This window comes from Odontesthes bonariensis, chromosome 10 (assembly GCF_027942865.1).
Source record: "Odontesthes bonariensis isolate fOdoBon6 chromosome 10, fOdoBon6.hap1, whole genome shotgun sequence".
Lineage (NCBI taxonomy): Eukaryota > Metazoa > Chordata > Actinopteri > Atheriniformes > Atherinopsidae > Odontesthes > Odontesthes bonariensis.
The window spans coordinates 27,750,432-27,765,876 of NC_134515.1; the positions used below are offsets into that span (position 1 = coordinate 27,750,432).

The 15,445-nt window shown below is 40.9% G+C and overlaps 3 protein-coding genes across 5 annotated transcripts; 2 read left to right on the forward strand and 1 right to left on the reverse strand.

Moving 5' to 3' along the window:
* Nucleotides 1-807: 807 nt before the first annotated feature.
* Nucleotides 808-3,192, forward strand: LOC142389862 (CMRF35-like molecule 3). The gene is made up of 4 exons (XM_075475048.1): nt 808-856; nt 965-1,330; nt 1,933-1,996; nt 2,170-3,192. Exons 1-4 carry the CDS (start codon nt 820-822, stop codon nt 2,270-2,272), a joined length of 570 nt encoding a protein of 189 aa, XP_075331163.1. The 5' UTR covers nt 808-819; the 3' UTR covers nt 2,273-3,192.
* Nucleotides 3,193-3,720: 528 nt separating this feature from the next.
* LOC142389861 (cell division control protein 42 homolog) lies at nt 3,721-9,595 on the forward strand. Of its 3 annotated transcripts, none has more exons than XM_075475045.1 (6): nt 3,721-3,836; nt 4,420-4,560; nt 4,691-4,763; nt 5,428-5,537; nt 7,140-7,337; nt 7,512-8,113. In XM_075475045.1, exons 2-6 carry the CDS (start codon nt 4,456-4,458, stop codon nt 7,599-7,601), a joined length of 576 nt encoding a protein of 191 aa, XP_075331160.1. In that variant the 5' UTR covers nt 3,721-3,836; nt 4,420-4,455; the 3' UTR covers nt 7,602-8,113. The 3 variants fall into 3 exon arrangements, with proteins under 3 accessions (XP_075331160.1, XP_075331162.1, XP_075331159.1); XM_075475047.1 differs by lacking the exon at nt 7,512-8,113 and adding an exon at nt 8,215-9,595 and having other exon boundaries at nt 3,722-3,870; XM_075475044.1 differs by lacking the exon at nt 7,512-8,113 and adding an exon at nt 8,215-9,595 and having other exon boundaries at nt 3,723-3,836.
* On the reverse strand, nt 9,503-13,571 carry LOC142389860 (F-box only protein 6-like). Its single transcript, XM_075475043.1, has 6 exons — nt 13,105-13,571; nt 12,029-12,278; nt 11,806-11,920; nt 11,617-11,712; nt 10,957-11,092; nt 9,503-10,864 (listed from the first exon to the last, which is right to left on the reverse strand). Exons 1-6 carry the CDS (start codon nt 13,198-13,200, stop codon nt 10,718-10,720), a joined length of 840 nt encoding a protein of 279 aa, XP_075331158.1. The 5' UTR covers nt 13,201-13,571; the 3' UTR covers nt 9,503-10,717.
* Nucleotides 13,572-15,445: the final 1,874 nt, after the last annotated feature.

Consider the following 15,445-nt stretch of genomic DNA (forward strand, 5'->3'; position numbering starts at 1 on the left):
AAGGAAACTCTGACAACGCCATTTTTCACGATAATACAGGATTCGGTTACATCATTATTAGGCCCTTTGAATGAACGGTGGCACAAAATGGCAAGGAATCAAATTAGGGGAATGAAACCCTGAGGTGATGGTGAAACAAATGTAATAGATGGGAAGCAGTCGGGCAACAGATAATATTGTTCATCCCGCAGCAAATTACATCAGCAACAGATTTTCAAACATGTTTGAAAGTCTGATTAGACCGTGCAATGGAGTGTTGATAAGCCAGAGAGGAAAACAGCTGTATCAAACTAACTGTGCAATGGGATGAGAGTCTGTTCTGTAGTGCCACCTACTGTTGAAGGAAGTATCTCTAAAGTTCCCTCCAAAGTGGCTCTCAGTGGTGAAGGAAAAGGCTTTTATGTCCGTAGTGTAAGTGGCGAATTCGAGATAAATAACGAGAGAAGAGAAGACTTGTCGACCGCAGATGATTTGCTCAGCCTCTGAAACAGGAAGGCCAGACTGTTGTTTTTGCTAAAACACACACAAAAAGAAAGAAAAAAAATAAAACCCAGTAAGGTTCTGCAGTAACATTCATTGGACAGACTGTATGAAATTCAAGCCCTGGCAAAATAATGAGGAAAGAGTCACCTGACAAACGTGCTGGAGGTCTGGTCACCCTGTGTTAATTAATGCAGGATTGGTATGCAACACACAGACCCGCACAAATAAACTGTGGCTTCCAGTTGGCCAACCGATTGCACAAGCTCATGGGAGAAGAGGAAGCCCCTACTCGTTGTACACGTTACTTCTGCTTCACATTGTTTTTTCAGCCACACTATGAAAACCACGGGGATATTTTTCAGCTTATTCAATGGTATTTTTGAAAAAGAAAAAAATAGTAGCAGCTCTGTAACAGAAAAGTAACATGGAAAGAACAAGATATTTGAGTGACTAATATGAGTATTGGTTCTGTATTTTGCAGCTCTGGTGTTCAGTCCCTTGTCCCTCACTGAGGATGCAGTGGACTCGGTGGAGCTGTCGGCTCCAGAGGAGGTGACGGCAACACTCGGAGGTTCGGTGACAGTCTCTTGTCAGTACGACCTTAGATTAAAGGAACACACAAAGTACTGGTGCAAAGGACCTGTATACCATGTCTGTGAGATAGTTGTGAAAACGCCCAGGAACCGACCTAACGACCGAAGCTTCATTGCTGATCATAAGGGAGAAGGAGTCTTCACTGTAACAATGACTCGGCTCACAGAGAGTGATGAAGATATGTATTGGTGTGTCATCGCCAGATCGGGAACAAACATCTACAAACGTGTGAAGCTCTTCATCTCCCACACAGGTATACTTCAGCTGGGTCACCTTGAATGCTTTATCATCGTGTGGATGTTTTTGCTTGGATTCCACTTTATCGACAACCCAGAAAACTCTGTTCCTAACTTATCCCGGGGACAAGCTGAAACAGATTACTCTAAACCTGAGAGCTAAGCAACACTATGGGAATATTTTCTGGTTGTATCACCTGTTAACAAACCAGCGATATTCCAATTTGAAATATGGTGATGCTTGTGGGTTTCTTTTTATGTCCGCAGTCATTTCTCATCAAAATAAACCACATCCTTTAGCTCTGAAATCAGCCTTTATGTTAACATAAATGTCCTGATTTATTATCAACACTGACGTTTTGTTTTCCTTTAAAGTAGAGTGGTGAAGCCAAAGATTATTTTGGCTAATAATAATAATAATACTTGTGGTAATAATAATACTGCATAACTTCTTGGAAGTGTGCAAAACCACCTGACAAATAATTTAGACTGCATTAGAATGATGTGTTATAATACTTAAAATACTTATTTTATATTACTCATGCCAAGGGAACTCTGTTGTGTTATTCCAGATGTCATTTGTTGATTTTCTTTTTGTGCACCTCGCTCTTTTACACAGCGATGACCCCATCCACAACCACAGAAAGCATTTCATTGCTGATGCCTGAAGAAAGCGAAACGAGGTGAGAGTCTGGGGATATGACTGTTCCATTCTGCAGTTTTGTTAGGTGCCATATTGGAAAACCATCGGTAATATTAGATATATTTGACCAAGTGAGCATGTGATTGATGTAAGTTGTCGTGTGCAGTGAAATCCTCTGATTCCAGTCTGCTTTCCTTTCCATGTTTGTTGTAGCTGGTGGGCACATCTACGTTGGATCCTCCTTTTTGGGATGGTGGGTTGTCTGGCTTCAACACATATGGCTGTGTGGAGGATGACAGCTGCAGGGAGTGTATAGGCAACAGTAACAGTTTCACCATCCAATGAGTTTTTTTTTTTTACCGAGCTTTAAATTCACCATGTGAATAAATCATTTTCATGCTACTTTTTTCCCCCAAAGATCACAGTATTTGAATTATTCATTCCTCGTTCATTTTTGTTCCAGTGATTAAGATAACTGACAGCCCATATTTTGAATAACTGAGGCTGCTGGCTTTAATGGAATACATTCGTTTTCTTGCAATTGTTGAGGTGGTTTTGATTTTTAAACATTTTGTTTCTCTCAGTCGACATCCAGCTGTTGAGGTTTTATGTAAAAGCTTGTCATTGTTAGACTCTAAAAGAGCTAAAAACCACGTCGACCATGAGGGGCCGATGATTCTGAAGAGACAAAACATGAGGTATAGTAACGATTGTTCATGGTTATATGGCACCTTCTGTATTGGCTATAGTGGAAGACTCGCATAACTATACAATTTCTTCCTCACAACATAGTTTTACACATGTTTAGACCCTTCTGGCCTCTGTTTCCTGCTTCGAATAACATGGAATAGCCTCTCAGAGTATGCTTGAATTATAAACAGCAGTGACTTGCAGTCGCATGAGCTAATTACTTTCAAATTCTTCAGGAAAAAAGATTACACTCAGTTATATTCTCTAAGAGAGGCTGTGATGATTAGTGATCCTTGTCGAACAAAATAGAATTACTTTGTTAGTTGTAGCGAGGCGGACAGCTGTGCCCGTGAGCACAAAACGGCCACATTATGGGATTTTAACACAAGTTTGTTATTACCATATACACCTGTACAATGTAATGCAATAATCCTGCCATTTATCGGATTTCTCTTGTTTGCTTTCAGTGTAACATTGATGAAACTCAAATATTAGGTCTGCAGTGCTGTGTTGAATTTCATTAAAGGCTGTTTCTCACATTGTGTCCCCCAGGTTTGTTAATAGTGTGAAGAGTGTGTGTAGAGTCTGAGAAGCATTTAATCCATTGTAGTCAGCCGGAACGGTTCTAGCACTATTTCTGTGGTTTTCTTTTTTTTTTTTCTACAAGTGAAGGGGTATAATACCCTTTTTCTATTAAATAATGCACTTTAAAGTCCGATGAAACAGTATTCCAATCTGGACCTTAGAGGAATGACCACAGAGGGACTTTGGAGATGACATCATCGCTCCTGCTGCATGAACTACTCGAAAAATACTATCAAGTCAGCGAATATAACTAGAGGAAGATCGTTTTTCTTTTTAAATAAAAGACCATGAGGAGTCGTTTAAAGTTTCGCATAAAGCCCCACACAAGGCTAAGGTCAAAGCAAGAACTTTATATTGAATTTTAAGGTCTCATATTTCTACTTGGATATTTATCATGAATAACACACAGATTTAGGAGCGATTAGAAATTGGGAAGCTTTTACTTTGAAAGTAATATCCGGTATTAGCCTGTGTAGCTTGACTGATGTAGTGGAAGTCGGACCTGGCTCCTCACTGACTGACTGAACCAAGTTTCTGCTTGCTGGTGCCAACGCCCGGCGAAATAGACAGCTAACGTTAGCAAGCAGAGATACGAAGGGACACGGGTACGTTGCACAGACACAGACTTCTCAATATCAGGTTATTTGACTGTTACAAACTGACTTTAGGGTTTGCTTTGCTCTGTGGACTTTACCAGCGTCAACCGACGCTAACGTTACAAACTAACGTTAGCTGGTGTTTGCTAAACTGGATAACTAGCTAGCATTTTCTATGGGTATAGCTAGCACTGTATAGCAGAGTTTGTTATACGATACACAAACACATTCTCATCGCCGCTATTTATTATTTGAAGTACACACCGACACATTTTGTACGTGATCCACCAACTTATTTTCAAATACTCCACTCAACGAGATCATATAGCGGGTAAGCAAGTGAGAAACGTTGTCATTAGCTAGCGTTAGCCTCTATACAGTGTTGGTGATAATGGGGTGTGACTGAACTAGTAATGCAAGGAAGCAGTCTTTCCATTGGATCCCACCGGTTCATCAAACTGTCATTAGTATTTCTAAAGGCAGGTGACTTAATATTGGTATGGGTCTGCTTTTTGTTTTTGTTTTTTTTTCTTTTTTGATCTATGAAATGGCCTAACATATGTGAGCTGTCACCTCCCCCCTCTTCCTACAGCTAACATAACTGCCAGCAGCAGCAGAAAGCACAAAGATGCAGACTATTAAGTGTGTAGTGGTGGGTGATGGAGCAGTGGGAAAAACCTGCTTATTGATTTCATACACTACCAACAAGTTCCCTTCTGAATATGTACCAACAGTAAGTGGTGTTTTCTTCAGTGTGTGTGTGTGTGTTTTTCCACTTGAAGGTGCCTGCAAGTTGACAAAACGTGATAACTGAGAAATACTCGGTTACCAACTAAGATGTGCATTTAATTCTTCGATTGCAGGTGTTCGACAACTATGCAGTAACTGTAATGATCGGGGGTGAACCATACACCCTTGGCTTATTTGATACGGCAGGTATGTTTGTATTTTCTTTACTTTTCCATTTTAACTTGTTTTTCTAATACATAAGTTAAAACCCACTCTTCTGTGTACCTGAAAATGGAACCCCAGACATATAACTACATGTAGCGCTGGCCCAGACCATAACATGGGCCTGCTTGGTTTTCAGTGGTGACTTAACAAATCCCCCTGCTTAAAGATAATTCCCCTGACCAAAGCGTGTAATTGGCTGTGGTTTTATCTGGCTTGTTCATAACGATTAGACCGTAACTATTATGCTGACTGGTTGTATGTGTGTATTCTTGTCTTCACAGTTTTGCTTTCCTGTGTATAGACAACACACAAACTCCTCACGTCGCCACAACAAAGTGGTCAATATTTCTAATCTCAAAGAGCTACCCATGTAATTACTGTGGTCGGTCACTATTGTTTACGTTGCTTCAAGAAGTTAAAAACAGTGGAATTGACACCAACAATGTCAAACAGTGTTCATGCATTGGAACTGCAGAGCATAAACAATCCATCACATCTCTTTTAAGTCTCCATTGGCATAAGTCGCTTGCAGAGGTTATGGCCTTGGCTTTGCAAATGTTCAAACACTAGTGCGAAACAAGCACAGATTTAGCACAGCAACTATTATGTCCCATGGTAAATACATTTTTGTCTCCCCTCGCTTTAGGTCAGGAGGATTACGACAGGTTACGGCCACTAAGCTACCCTCAGACCGATGTCTTCCTAGTCTGTTTCTCAGTTGTTTCACCTTCCTCATTTGAGAATGTTAAAGAAAAGGTGAGTTCTAGTAATAGTTGATATAATAACAGTGATTCTTGCTCACTTGGAAATCTGATGACCCTCTTCTTTCTTCTTTGGCCTCAGACCTTTCTAATCAGAAATCAAATTGCTTTCATGGTATGCTTCATATTACGTACTCTCTTCCGGGTTGTTAAAGGCGCATTTTTCCAGAAATTGCTGTTTCTTTTAATAGGTCATAGTAGGTGTAGCCACTTCCAGGCTTTTAATGCCAGTGGCTGAGAGAGCTCAACCGAGTACCCGTCTTTCATCACGATTGAGAGCAAGTTAGAATTAGTATGCATATAAGAAAAAGATTCAGTTTCTGGGGAGCGTTAGCATTTCTTCTGCTCACGTTCGTCAGAGGGCAGACTGAATGCAAAAGTTTGCACAGTTACACGCAGAGTTGAGTCGCGCTTTGGATACAGCTCAACTGGGCCTTTTCACTGGACCGCCTTTTTGTCCCAAGTATACGCACACGGGTGAGGAGGGAAGTTGTTAACTGAAGCGCGTTGGGGGCTGCAACACTATGGCCTGTACGAGGAACCGTTCAAGACATTCCGTATCATCTAACTTTTCTCCCTGGGAGATCATTGGTACATGTTAGTGTAGCCAAATTCAGTGCACGGACGTTGTCTTGAAATAGTGGTACCAAAGCAGCTTTGAGATTTTGAAGCCTATGAGTTAACAGCTTGCACGAGATATCTGAGCAAGAAAAATCTGACCGTTACTCTCTGCATTGAGGGCTTGCATATGGAAGCAGTTGAGTATTCTGGAAACGTGACAAACATGGCGAAACACATTCCATGTTTCCAGCCAGAGAAGGATGACGCACAGCCAGCTGTAGTTGCTGGCAGCCAGATCACCATCAGGCACTTCTTCCACATTTGGAGAGTCAAGCTAATCCTGCCCCCCCCAAGAAGTTTCATCCATATTTAGCTTTAGAACCTCAGCCTTTTGTGTTGTTATGCATACTCGGGCACCCGAGATTCACCGTCCCAATTTGAGGATGCTTCACAACACCACCGAAGTCATTAAGAAAGCAGGAAGGATAGCTCAAACTTGTGATACTTGCCACATCGCCAAAGAATCTTATTTTATGGACTTACCACGTAGACCCATGGTGTGAGGTCCCAGATAGACAAAACAGAAAAGAGATTCATCAAAAAAACTCTTACAATTGCTTTGTAGCCCTCCCTAACCGCGAGTTGCCTTGAATTTCCCACTTCTACTAAAGCACACCGTGCTCTTCAGTGTTTCTTACTTGCTACTTTTCTCATAAAACACCGTTTTAAAGGCAACTTGAGAAGGAAATGCCCGAAAATCCAGTGATCACAGATAATGGTCCAAGTACAAGTTTGAAGGTGGGGATATTAAAAAGAGTCCAAAATTATCCTTAAAAACAGACATTTGAGAAGCAGTACGTGAAATGTATCTTGAGTTATATCAATTGTTACCATGAGAAGTTTCAAAAGGCATTTCCTGAGGGATTTTAAAAAGGTCTGGATTGATTTGTTATTGGCCTTCTGATTACAGATAGATCTGCAAGTTGTGTGTTATGTGTTTGATTTTTTTTTCCCCTTCCTTTTTCCTCCCTTCAAGTGGGTCCCTGAAATAACTCACCACTGTCCCAAGACCCCGTTCCTGTTGGTCGGCACCCAGATCGACCTGCGTGATGACCCCTCCACAGTTGAGAAGTTAGCGAAGAACAAGCAGAAGCCAATCACCCCTGAGACGGCAGAAAAGCTGGCTCGTGACCTTAAGGCAGTCAAATACGTCGAGTGCTCCGCTCTAACTCAGGTAAGATCTCCTTTTCGACACCGCGAGTCTCAGTGTTGAAGGCATGTCGTTAACATTTTCCTAACAACGAGGCCGGAAATGCTTTGCCCTGTCTTTTGCTAACGGCGTTTCGCTAATAACTCCATCTAACCCCGTGTGTACCTGTTTCTCCTTTCTTTTCCTTTTTTTCTGTAGCGGGGATTGAAGAACGTATTTGACGAGGCTATCCTAGCCGCTTTAGAGCCCCCCGAAACTCAGAGAAAGAGAAAATGCTGTTTGTTCTGATGTCTTCGTGCATCTCGCTTTGCCTCTTGGTCGTCTGCTGCTTATTAATTGCAAAGAAATGTCTGTCACCTAAGTAACCATAAGCTCTTTTAAACTTTACAACTCTGTGCCCATTGACTTTTTTTTTTTTTTTCCCTTCTGTTAATGTGTGCTTTCTTTTCAACTTTTGCCTAATCACCGTTATCCATGCTGCCTAAGATGATGATAGAGTGCCAATCTTACATTCTTCTTTCTGTTGTCGGCACCTTGTGTGCAAATCAGTGTAACTGTACATGACTGAGATTTCTCTTTTCTTTTTTTTAAAAGGGACATTCTGTTATCATTTCAGTATTGAGCTCATCTGTTGTACCCTACAAAAGCATTTAGGCTACTTTCTGTCTTAGTAGTAACAGTTTATTTATTTATTTTCTAATGCATCGTACTTGCCGTGGGCTTTTGTCTTTACCCAGACAACTTGATCATCAGGAGAGTCTTGTATGTTATTTGAATAAAGGAAAATTTTGACCGCCCTGCTCCATTTCTACAAAGATTTCTTTTGCATTCGGTGCCAGTGGATGTTCAGATGTAGTTTGTAGTAGCTTTGTTTGTAATGGCAACATTTTTTTTTCCACAGAAAGGATTAAAGAATGTGTTTGATGAAGCAATACTGGCTGCCCTGGAACCTCCAGAACCTAAGAAAAGACGTAAATGTGCTCTGCTTTAAGTTCCTTCGCAGTCTTCTTGGCACCGCTTTCCAAAATCTAGGCTAACAGTACTGAAGAGGTTTTCTGCACGAGCACATTCCAGCACGACTTATCAATAAATATTAGCCTCCTCACTGACTTAACCTTAAAACATATTTAACGCCTTGAATGACTTTGAGATCGAGTAACCTTTGATGCCATGTGGGATCATTTGATGCCGCTAAAATATTCAACACATTGGAGAGTGTTTGAAATGTTTCCGTTTGTCCATATCATGTTAGGTTGACTCTTTGTGGAAGTGTTTTTCCCAAAAGAACTGATGCGGAATATTTTTTATTTTATTCTTTTAAGTGTCCTGTAAAACGCAAGCTGGCAATGACAGCTTATTGAAATGCATAAAAATCTGCCATAATTCACTTTTGTTTTCACCTAAAACTAAATTTGGCTGAAACGGCACACTTTGGCCATCACCGGTTTTTGCAGCAGCAGCAGTATAATCCTGCATAAGTCATAGGACTCCAATGCAATGTTTTGCTGACCATTTTTCCGAAGGCAACCCTCTTTCTCCAAGAGTATAGGAGTATTAAATTCATTCCAGCAGAGCCTCTAGGGAGTTTTTGAAAAAATGCTACATGCGTTATGCCTTATTAATGATCCGTATGGACCTGGTAGAGCGACACCTGACAGCACAGGTTAAAAGTAAATATGGTGTCCTGCGGCCAAATCTGTCCCAGATTCCATTTTTGGGACTTCGGTGTTTCGTTGAGAATTTATTAATACTGATTTGGATGTCTGTTCCCAGTTCCCAAGTTAGCCCTACTTCTGAAAATAATTTGTGGACAATATAGTTTACTGTTTTTTTTTCTTAACTGAAGTAAGAAAGCTGAAGTTACAAAGGAGGTGATACAAGTCTCGAATGATGATCAGAAGTTGAGCTTTGTGTATCTGCTCATAATGTCGGGCTAACGAACTGTTTTACAACCCGAATAACACCTGCAGCTACGCCATCAGCAGTTTGCGGCCTTTTTGAAATGGTTGAACGACAGCCGGTGGTATTTGCAGTTGCCCTTTACTACGTCGACGCCTACTGCAAGGTGAGGGCTTGAATTTGATTGTGTAAATAGAGCAAGGTTAACTTATTTGCGGAGTGAAATTTGCATCAGAAAATGGGGTTTACAGAAGCTCAGAACACACTGAAATCAAATTAACCAGGAAAAATGTTTGTCTTTGATTTTTATTCAAGTTGACAAAGTTGTACTGTATCTTGCTTGTAATAAAGCACCACAATAAACCAGTATTATTAACTATTTACATGCATGTGGTTTTGTGACTTAATCTTTGTGTAAATAAGGTCGGAGATTGGGTATATTTTCACATATGACATAAGCGGGAGTAGCTTAAAATAAGTCATTACCAGAAAGCAGAAAAACACATCACTTGGGCTGGCATGGCAAATATAAGACAAGTCAGATTTCTCAACAACGTCTTGTAATCTCATTCTAACTCATGGGTGCCAATGCCGAACGCATTCATTTATGTGATCAGTTACTTCTGGGCATTCCTGGAGGTGTTGCCACAGAAAACATGATCACAGCGCCAGTATACACAAACATGTTCAGCGACACATGGTTCCCATTTCTTAAACTCGTAATCATCACTGCACCAGAAAATCTGCATTAACGTGGTGTTAAGGTGCAGGATTTCATGACCAAAGTAGGTCATGTAGTAAGCTCGGGGGTTACTCGATACATTCAACATGTACAATGGTAGCAGACCGTGCTGTTAAAGGCAATAAAAGATGCAAAAGTGTGATGGGTTACGGTAAAGGTGGCGGCGACTCGCAGGACAACTCGTGGAGTACAAGAGACACAAAGCCTTTTCTAACTTTTATGTGCTGCAGCTGTAGTTAGCTTGGATGGATGATGAAAAGGACAAATTGTTAAAGTATGACCACGAAAGACAATGCTAACAGTAGAAGAAACTGGTTTGAGTAAATCCGGCTGACATCTCTACCGCTGCGACGGCAATTTCAGCTTATCAAGCATGGGAATCAAACCTAATGTAATGAATCCGTTGAATACAAATACAGTTGCCCTTGAACTGCCTCGTTTAATTGGATTCTCTCTTCCTACTTTAAATTGTGGAAGTCCGATGCTCAAAGTCGTACTCGTGCAGGTACAAAGGATTCAGAGTCATTTCAAATACCACTCTTACATTCAACCGTAGCCGTGGAACTCCCCTCACGCAATGTTAACCCATAAGAATGACATAAGATAAGAAAAAGTCCATTTTCACACAAGTGGTGATACTTTAAGTTTGGATGGCTGTTACAGAAAAAGGGCTTTGAAAGCCAAGAATGAGAGGAGATTTCTGGTCAGGTAAGGTACTGAAACCGGTCATGGATCACAGGTTTTAGGATGAATCCCTACAGAGCTATGTATCCATTGCTGGACATACTTCAACGCAGCTCTCTGTTAAACGAATGCCATACCACCCTGCCCAGAACTGGGTATCTTTACCGCCATGGATAAAATGGACGTATCTGACTCCTGGTCCATAGTCTTTGAATATGTGGGTTATCTACAAAAGAAAAGAAAAGAAAAGCAAGTTTGAGCTTTCCTTGAGCACTCCAACTCCAGTGAATTTTACCGTGCTTCATGTGTTGCACATACCTGATGCCACTGCTGATCGTTCCACTGGGGAAAGTAAATGGTATCCGGGGTAAATTCGGCGACGACCCTTTTCTTTTGATTGAGCAGCCTCACAAACATCGTATATTCACTGCCACAATCCCATCGAGGTGCATACCTAACGCAACACAGATGCACAGCCGTGTGCACATAAATTAGGGACAAATTTCCTGTAGCTTTTACTCGGTTTCATTGACTATAACTGCTACAGCGGTTGATCTCAATCCTGATGTTGAGCAAAATGCTTAGAAACAAACGTGTTCTGTGCGGCTCTATTACAAGTAGTAGGTCCCTTTTGAGAATACAATCAATAAAATCAGTGTCTCGTGTGCAGTACAGAAATGGAAGACATGGGAGGTCGCTGTAATTGTTATGTTTTTTTTTCGCAAAAGAAGCGTTTAATTATGGCTTAATGACAGAACCGTTAAATCTGTTAGGTTCTAAAAGGTAAAATGAATAAATGACATCATTATGCTGCGTTTTCTCCTCTGTTCAGTTGGGTAGCAGACTAATAACAGCAGTAATTGCATAACTTGTCCGTGCTATAGTGTGGCTACATGTGGATCATCTTTGTTGTTGACTGACTTTGCCACCAAATAGTGAATTACAAGGTGAGCTGTTGACGGCCGTGTGTATTCTCACCAATCAGAAATCCTAATCTGTGGCCGGAAGTCATCCATAAATGACGGGCTGTAACCCTCCTTCACCAAATCTATCAACTGCGACTTTCTGCACATGCTGCAGACAACAGAGAGAATTCCAAAGAATGTTAAGAGAAATAAATATAAGGACCGAATGAACACAAAATAACCGCTGTTGGCGAATACTCACCCGTAAGAGGTCACAAAGTTGGTCTTGACTGCCTCGTTTGGATGCGGCACCATAAGTCCATCCACTTTCCACTGATCACCACCATTCTCCATTATCTTCCAACCATTCATTTTGTCTACAAAAGCAAATATTTTGAGAGAACAAAATGTGTGAAGTCAACGTGTTGCTCGGCAGGAAATTAATGGCAGCAGCCTCCACCTCATGGAAAGTTGTAGCCTCTCACCTTCCCCTCCCGGATTCCGGATTAGATTTCTTTTCTTCTTGCACAAGAAATAAAACAACCTCCAGTCATCAGGTGTTTTGGATGTACCGCAGAGGTGATATCCTTCTCTTCTACACCTTTCCCTCCAGAAAGACTCACTGTCTGCCACGTCTTTCCACTGATGGCACACTAACCGACTCACACAAACCACCTGATGAGGGGGGAGATGCAGGAAAATTTCCTCTAGGATGTCCACGGGAAGAGGGAAGGCCTAACAAGAGCAGAAAGTACACATATGAGCTGAAAATAAAAAACAGTTCAGTTTTTAAATCTCAATACTCCAGGTCAATCACACAATCACACCACTTGTTATCGGCATCAGCATTTGGTTTCAGTAGAACACAGATGAGAAAAAGATGAGTCATTCAAAAAGTGATCAAAATGACAAACACTTCAACTTGAATCCGTCCTGTTGTTCAGTTGTACATTATTTCTCTGCATTCTCAGTTTGGAAATATTTGTGATTTCTGACTTGCGCATTCACGTGAAGGGTGAAGATACTAAAGATCATTTTCAGATAAGAGTCAAATAAAGGAGTTAAATTACAACTTTGTAATGAGTGTTTTATTCAAATTCAAATAAAATATTTCAAACCAAAGGTGCTCCTCCTTTTTCGTTGATTAATTTTAAAGTCTATCCGGTGCGCACACACGCCCCCCCTCTATGTTCAGGCAACATGGTTTCTTCCACCCGGACAAGGCTTCCTGTAACTGGTGTCTCAAGTGGGAAAGCAAGTACCATAAAATCGTAACAAACTACGTCAACCATAGCATGTTGTATGAATCATCCATCTCGGCCCACAACACAAAAATATGTGTGCTTTAGTAAAATTAATATTATTTAATTATTTATTGTTTTACCCGATTTAATGAGACTTTAACGTGCTTGGCTAGCTCTCAAGCATTGAGTATTAGTGTTAGCTTGTCAGAAGAAGTGAAACACAACGCTGCAATACAGCCCTGGAAATTGACACAAATACCTTTTCAAAAAAATTTTTTTTTTTTATTTAATCGTGCGTAGGTCAGTGAGGTGCTTACGAGTCCACTTGACTGTATAGCGGCTGAAGACGTCCTCGGACCGACGGTTGAATCTGCGCTGAGAGTTGCACCCATTTTTCTGGCTTTCCTCTTCATATCTGGGAAAAAACCCAGACTAGAAAGGTAGTGTACAAGCCGTACTTCGTTGTGACTCAGTTCAGTTGGCCTTCCAAACCCTACAAAAGATAAAAGCGTGCGTATTGGTTTAAATAGCTGATATCAGGAATGGCTCCAGTTAGTCCGGCTATGTACGACAACAAGGAAATAGAGTTGGATATCAAGACGCTTCGTATATAAATTGAGGCTTAATCTGATACAGACTCTTAAAGCTTAATGGTTAGCCCAATATCGACCACTATAAACCCTAAAATAAGAAAATCTAAAGGCCTGGACCTCTGCATTAGTCTAAAGTTTCCCTGCACGTCTTCCGCTTGTCAGTTTCAGTTCAATAATAAGGCTGTGTTCGTTTGTTTTCCCTCAAAACACTCGGGGCGACGAGTAGTACCCGTGCGGAGCTAGAAACTGAAATAAGGCATCACCGGTTCTGTAAGGCAAATATCTCTGTCTGTTTGACACGTACACAACAGCGGAGGACTTTTACACAGTACATACCTATCCAGCGATGGCTTAAAAACATAATCTTTAAAGCTAACTGAGTTCACCCGTTCAACTTTCGGTGTGCGCCGGTCATACGTTCCAGCGAACCCTCTCGAAGCTTCATTTTCGTCATGTGTCATTAGGGGGTTTCTTCTGTGGGACTATTCTTAATCATCAGCTAAATATACTGTATTTTCCGTCAAATGTGCTGTCATGGCTTTAGAAGATGTTGAATAAAATAGTTAAAGTTTTTTTTTTGTATTTTTTCACATTCATAAACATTGTACTTACAGATCATTGCATACCGTCGACTGTTGTCGAACTTGTCGAACTTGTTCAACCAGGTTGAAGGCAAAAAAGGCAAAAAACCAAACAAAACGAATGAAGCAAGGATATTGCGAATAAAATAAAATAAACCTTCTGCTAAAACTGCTTTTTCAGAGTAAACAGAAGAAAAGCAAAAAACATTCAACTTTACATGGGATCTTCGCATGTTACTTTAGAAAAAGATAAGAAAACTTCCCATTAGGGAGGCAGTCAAAACTCTGTTCGTGTTAAATCTCTAGTTATCATTCTTTACAGCATTCTTCATCAATCAGGCTACAGATTTTCTACAGTAGACAGTTCTTAAAAAATAAATGCAATTTGCATCACACACCCCCAATCAGTAAACTCATTGGCACGTCTCAGCATTTGTTTCAGAAATGCAAAGTACAAGCCAATCCTTTCCAATAGTGCTGAGAATGAGATCCAGAAGTGGCCAGTGGTTTGCTGCTTAACCTGCTGTGGTCCGTTGCCTCTCTCAATGCCAAGTGTATTTTCAGTACACATACCGTTTTCCAATCGAGCAGGAGCCACTTTACAATATATGGCCATTTCTGTCCTGACTATCAGACTGTCACATGAGACCCCCCCCCCCCCCCCCCCCTAAAACATCTGCACATTTGACAGCCTGATATTGAGGCAGGTACTGCCTTGAAGCAACACATGACAGGGGATGTCCAGTATGTAATTAAGAAGCACTGCTGCATTCAAGGTTGTATGTATCAGCAGCTCTCCACCCCCATCCTCTAATCAGTGAAAACGATATAGGCTGTGAATGAGAGGACCATTCGAGCACAGCCTAGAACTTATACGCCTTATGCTCACCTTATACCCAATTCTGACACCTATACCACTCAACTAATGCGCAGCTGATTTTAGAATCTTCTAAAATGGTGTCACGTCTTTATTCAGTAAACTTTTTTTGACTCTAAACTTTTCTCGTTTTTGCCAGTATGTCACTTGCATCAAATTCTAGGTTTCCATTTTCTAAACACGATGAAGGGGGTCAATGAAGCCACGGAAAATCATTTCCTTTGTCCATCCAGTATATTTATTTATTTATTTAATCTTTTTTACATACCTGACTCCATTCTTCATAGCCGTAAGCGATGTAAGCAGTCTCAGGAGCAAACCTCTGGACTACCTCCTTCCTTTGATTCAGCAACTCCACACAGATGTTGTACTGGCAGCTACAGCCTGAGTGTGCGGAATACCAAATGGAGCAAACACATATTTCAGATGGCTATAGCCACGAAATCTCAGTCCAAAACAAAGCAAAAACTTGTCTATTGTCTATATTAACCCGTCACCGTGGCAAATAGGTTGACAAGAGCTGCCTGCCACAGAATGATTTCACCTACGTTAGGTGAGTAGCTGGTGCTAATTTCCGACCTTGTTCTTGAGCCTAAAATAATCGGTC